At 62.3% G+C, this 5,532-nt stretch overlaps 1 protein-coding gene across 1 annotated transcript; it reads left to right on the top strand.

Moving 5' to 3' along the window:
• The first annotated feature begins 2,690 nt into the window (after nucleotides 1–2,690).
• Nucleotides 2,691–3,974, top strand: Znrf4 (zinc and ring finger 4). The gene has a single exon (XM_005081427.3). The coding sequence runs from the start codon at nucleotides 2,909–2,911 to the stop codon at nucleotides 3,890–3,892; it is 984 nt and encodes a 327-aa protein (XP_005081484.1). The 5' UTR covers nucleotides 2,691–2,908; the 3' UTR covers nucleotides 3,893–3,974.
• The last annotated feature ends 1,558 nt before the right edge of the window (nucleotides 3,975–5,532 follow it).

A 5,532-nucleotide genomic window follows, 5' to 3' on the forward strand; every position in this document is an offset into this window, starting at 1 on the left:
CCCGACTCCGGGTCTGTCTGACGGCCCCACCCTTCTCTCCAGCTGCTTTCCCCCAGGTTTTTATCCTTCTAAAGAGTTCTGCATTTAAAATTTTTCTCTTGTGAAATAATTTTAAACTTACAGGAAATAGCACTTGGTCGCTGCCCCTCCCATCGCAGCAGGGCGGCCAGATGGCCAAACAGCTGTGTCTCCACTTACTAGCAAGTCACCTGGTTTTTTTTGTTGTTGTTGTTGTTAAGACAGGGTCTCCATCTGCAGCCCAGACTGGCCTGGAACCCACAGCAATCCTTCTGCCTCAGCTTTCCCAGTGCTAGCATGCAAGCGATTTCTTGATGGTGCTGGGCCCCAGGACCTTTGCACATGCCGCGTTCACACTCCCTGAGAATCTCGGTGGGGGGGTGGCTCTGAGAACAGTTTATCCTCTGCTGATACTGCCTCAGTTTCCCAACATCTCCACATTCTTCCTATCAGAGGGACCTGCCCTGTTGCCTCCCTGGAACTGTTGCGGCTACTGGTTCCCTGGGCCTCCTGGACCCCAAACAGCTGGTGTCCGATGAGGAGTGTGTGAGAGATTCAGACAGTGTGACTCAGTGTCCTCAGGAGGGATGTGTCAGGTGCCTGGCTCTGCCTAGCATCAGTGCACACAAGTGAGCACACGCTCCCCGCCACGCCACTGTGTGCTTCCTGCGCAAGTTCAGGGACCTGGGTTCGAATTCCTAGAATTCACAGCCAGCACTGAGGTCCCTGGGCCTCGCAGGGCAGCCCAACCAATGATGAAAGCCCTGTCTGGGAAAGCGTGTGGGAGGAGGGCCAGGGACTCCAAGGTTAGCCTCGGCCTGCGCTTGGATGCAGGAGTGTGAGGCAGGAGGATTGCTGTGACTTCAAGGTCAGCCTGGGTTACAGAGTCCTGACAGACAGCAATGCTGCCGAGATTGACAGGTGACAGGGCCGTGGACCCTCTGTGCAGCTGGTGCTCAATCCATAGTGCTCTCCGCTGGTGGAGTGGTGAGGCCGAAGGTACCCAGGAGCCTGTATCAGGCACTGGGGGAGAAGGGACTCTGCCTACTCCCGAGCCACGCGGTATGGGTACCTTCCTTGAGAAGCAGCTGTGGGACCCCAGACTCCTCTCCCCCCCTCTCTCTGCTACGGGGGGCCTGACTATACACACTGGCCGCAAATCCCCAGGCAGTGACCCTGCCTCAGCTCCCTGAGTGCTGGGGTGACGGGTGTTTCCCACTACACCCCCCCTTCTCTCTCTGTCTGTCCACCTCTGGGATGGACCCTATGATGCAGCGATCCAGAGAAAACCTGGCCCAGGGGCGTTTGCCTTTAACCCCAGCCCTTGGGAGGGAGGCAGAGGCAGGAGGATCGCTGTGAGTTCTGGGCCAGCCAGTAGTACTACGAAGTGAGACCCTGTCTCATAAAATCCAAAAAACAACGATAACCAGCCACACAGAACCTGGCCTTCCCTCATCGTAACCAGATTGGTCAGGCTCTCCTCACAGTCCTGTGGGGCTGACAGGGAGCGATGCTGGAAAAGAAGGGAGTAGAGGCAGGGCAAGTCAATCACGGCCGACTCTGGCGCGACGTTAACTGAGCCACACTATCCGGGTCAGGAGTCCACACGTCACGCAGGACAGAGCTCCGATTGGTCAGTGCTGGTCACATGCTTCCATGGAAGACGGCCCCTCCCAGCGCCCCACACCGCTGTACCCAGCATGGAGGACACCACCGGGTCAGGGGAGCAAGGGCCAGAGGGGGCGGCGTCTTTCCAAGGGTGGCATATTAGGTGGGGAACCAGGCATCGGGTTTAAGGGAGGCAGAAGGCAGCACCTTGCAGTTTGTTTTCTTGAAGATTTCCCTGCTAGAATAACAGTCCTCAGAGGGCAGTGGTGGCACTCGCCTTTAATCCCTGTACTAGGGAGGCAGAGGCAGGCGGATCTCTGTGAGTTCGAGACCAGCCTGGTCTGCAAGAGCGAGTTCCAGGACAGCCTCCACAGACACAGAGAAACCCTGTCTCAAAAAACCCAAAAAGAAAAGAAAGCAAAACAAACAAAAACAAAACAAAAGTCCCCTATTGTGTCAGTGTCCACTCTCCATAGCTGCAAAGTGACGCTTGCACTGGAGATGATGGGTCACTAGTGCCAACTTAGAAGAGTGGATCCGGATCTGTCTCTAAGGAGCCTAGAGTGGGGACTCCTTCTTAGTCTCCGTGTAAGTGGGAGGGTGTATCCCCTCACCAAAATAGAAGCTCCTATTTTCCTGGGTTGTTGTTTGCCCTTTGGGGGGGGGAGTTCAGTGTATGGGAGCCAGAACCGAGTCCCTGTGGGCACCACACAAACCCAGGGCTGACATGGGGCCGGGAGGTGAGGGCGACAAGGTTCCTCCTCCCTGGGGTGGCTGAGCACCTGCGCTGTGGACAGCACAGCAGGGAACCCCCAGAATCCCTTGTGGAGCCCTTTCCTGCGCCTGAAGTCCCTGAATTCTACACTTATGCCCGGATGCCAAGCTAGACTCAGTCTCCCCTTTCCATAACTGCTGTCACATGGGGGACATCCCCTGGGCTCCTCTGGGAATGACCTTAGTTGGGGTTTGCTAATGCTCCACCAGCTAGGAGTACGCACTGCATAGCCGAGTGTTCTTGGGCCTGCGTAACAATGACGTCACAGAGGTGGGAAGCTTCTAGAAACCCGAGGTGTCATCCTCAGAGTTGGTCTCCTGGACACCATGCGGGCTGCGCTGTCCCCAGGAGCCACTTCTGCTTGAGGTCCTGAGTCTGGCCACAGCAGGCACCGCTCCCACCCGGCCACGGGGCTCCCCGGGTGGCTCCGGAGATGCCCGAGGGGCTCCTGTGCTGTCCCTCGCGGGACTTGGCGGCGGCGTGTGACAGCTGGAGGTAGGAGCGGCCATGGAGCGGTCGGCGTGGGCCCGAGTAGTCCCGGTGGCCCTGGTGGCCCTCTGGCTGGTCCTGTCCCCGTCGTCCGCGGACGTGCAGGCTAACCTGAGCTCCGTGGACTTCTCGGAGCTCCCGGCGCTGCTTGGGGTCCCCCTGGGCCCCCAGAGCGCACCCGGCTGCCTGCTGGTGGCCAGGCCGGCCGACGTGTGCCTCGCCATCGAGGGCCCCGGGGCCGACAACAGTTCCCTGGACCAGTTCGTGCTTGTCCGGCCGCTGGGCTGCACGTGGGAGCGCGCAGGGAGGCGCTTGCAGAGGGCTGGAGCCACCACGGCCTCGGAGCGCGCTGAGGTCCCAGGGCAGCTGCGTGTGTACGACGACCTGGAGGTGACTGTTCGCTGCGACAGGCCGGCACGCCTGTTGCTGCCCCACGGGGGGCCGTGTCCGGACCCGGAGTGCCACCCCGTCGTGGCTGCGTCCTGGGCGCTCGCCCGAGCCCTGGCCCTGGCCGCGTCCACGCTGTTCGTGCTGAAGCAGCTGTGGCCGTGGGTCCGGGGTTGGGGGAGCCGGGGCACTGCGGTGAAAACGCAGACGTGTCAGAAGGCGCAGGTGCGCACGTTCACGCGCCTCAGCGACCTGTGCGCCATCTGCCTGGACGACTACGAAGAGGGGGAGCTGCTCAAGATCCTGCCGTGCGCGCACGCGTACCACTGCCGCTGCATCGACCCCTGGTTCTCGCGCGCCACGCGGCGCTCGTGCCCGCTGTGCAAGCAGTCGGTGGCCAGCACCCACGACGGCTCCACGGACAGCAGCGTGGGCGGCGACGATCCGCCCCTGCCCGGACACCGTCCGCCCGTCTGGGCCATCCAGGCCGGGCTGCGCTCCCGCAGGCTCGAGCTGCTAGCGCGAACCGTCCCCTGCCGTCGCTGCAGCAGCACCACGTCCCTGGGGGTGGCTGAGAACGTGGAGTCGTCAGAAGCGACCCCCGAGGCCTCCTGACCCAACTGATGCGGGAAGGGGCGGACACTAGGAAGGGAATGCGGGGGTGGGGTAGTGTCCAATAAAGTGTGTTTGGATCCGGGTGGTGCCCGCTTTTCCGCACTGAGCTGAGGAACCGAACCGCCCGGGAAGCGCCCCCAGAATAGCCACGCCCTGTCCCGCCCCGCCCTGCCGCCCAGTAAGGGCTTGCCCCATCATGCCCCGCCCCAGAACACTCCCCAGCCTCCCTCGCCTGGCATAGCCACGCCCTGCCAAGCATTGCCACGCCCCATCTTCGGCATTATCCCTCCCCACTCCATCGTAGTCACCCCCTGGCAAGCATAACCACGACTCCGTTTGCCCTGCCCCGTCATAGCTGTGTCCCCAGGCCCCAGCATAGCCTCTTCTTGTCCTGCCCCGGTGCACAGGGTGGAGGGGGCGGGGAGAGGGGAGACTTTAAACAGGGGCCTCCTGAGACCGAGGCTGGCAGTCTACTCCACTGTTGGGCTTCCTTGAGGCTCAGTTTCCCCATCTGTGAAATGGGCTCAGCAATGGCGCCTGCCTCACAAGTCTGAGGACGGCTGATTTTTCTCAGTATATGCAAAGTCCTGGGTGAGCGGCAAGCATTTGTAGACTAAGTGACCGGCCCTGTTGTCATGAGTGGGACGAGGCCACTGTCCTGGAGGCTGGGGATGAGCAGGTGGTCGCTGCATCCAGCAGGCGCCTGGTACGCACACACGGGGTTCCCTCTTGCGAGCGGGGTCCCCCGTTTTGTCGCAGACTCTGTCACCCACCCGAGTCTGGGCGCTTGTCCAGCCGCCTCCGGCTGCCACCGGCTGCCAAGAGTCCCAGCTGCTGGGGCGCCCATGCCAGCTCCCCACCCCCGCTACGGCGGGGGCCCCTTCCTGCCCGGCCAGGCGGCGCCATCTGCGTTCGCCTGCGGAGAGGCAAAGGGGGAAACTGAGGCTTTGCAGAGCGTGCTGGTAGTGACACGACGCTGGCGGGGACCCGGGCAGCCTTCAGGGCAAAGGCGTCGCTCGTCCCACCCTCGCTTGGGTCCCCGGGGTCCCAGGACACCCTTGTCCAAAAGGGAAACTGAGTCTCCCAGCTGCTGCTGGAGCAGGGGCGCGGAGGCGGAAGGCGGCTGGGTTTGACTCGGTCTCTGGAGAGAGGCGGGAACCCCGATTCACCCTCGGGAACCCCAGGCTGGGGAGCGGGGCTAAGGATGCTGGGAGGTCCCGGGGTCGGGGAACGCGGCATGTGCAAAGATCCTGGGGCCCAGGGGCGGCTCTGGGATGCTTTGGGTGCAGGATCTCCCCGAGGAGGTGGTTAATGCGTGTCGCACCCCTTCCGGGTCGAGTCAGCCCCGGGGAGGCCAAGCCCTCACCCGACCCCGTCTGCGCCCTCCGCCAGGGACCCCTTTCCTCTCGTGCCCCTCCCACCTCCTCCCACCCACTTCCTGCGTCCTGGCTCCTCCCGCGCTCTCCTTCCCTCCTCCCCGCCCCTCCTCCTCCTTTGCCCCCTCCCCAGCCCCCAGCCAGGCCCAGAAGGGGAGGACATCTTCGGAACAGATGGCCGCCTTCCTAGCCCAGCGCTTTGCCAGTTAATTAACGCCGCCTGTAATTAAACTTCCCACAAATTAGCTGTCAGCGTCGCTAAAG

Source organism: Mesocricetus auratus, unplaced genomic scaffold (assembly GCF_017639785.1).
Source record: "Mesocricetus auratus isolate SY011 unplaced genomic scaffold, BCM_Maur_2.0 Super-Scaffold_100676, whole genome shotgun sequence".
NCBI lineage: Eukaryota > Metazoa > Chordata > Mammalia > Rodentia > Cricetidae > Mesocricetus > Mesocricetus auratus.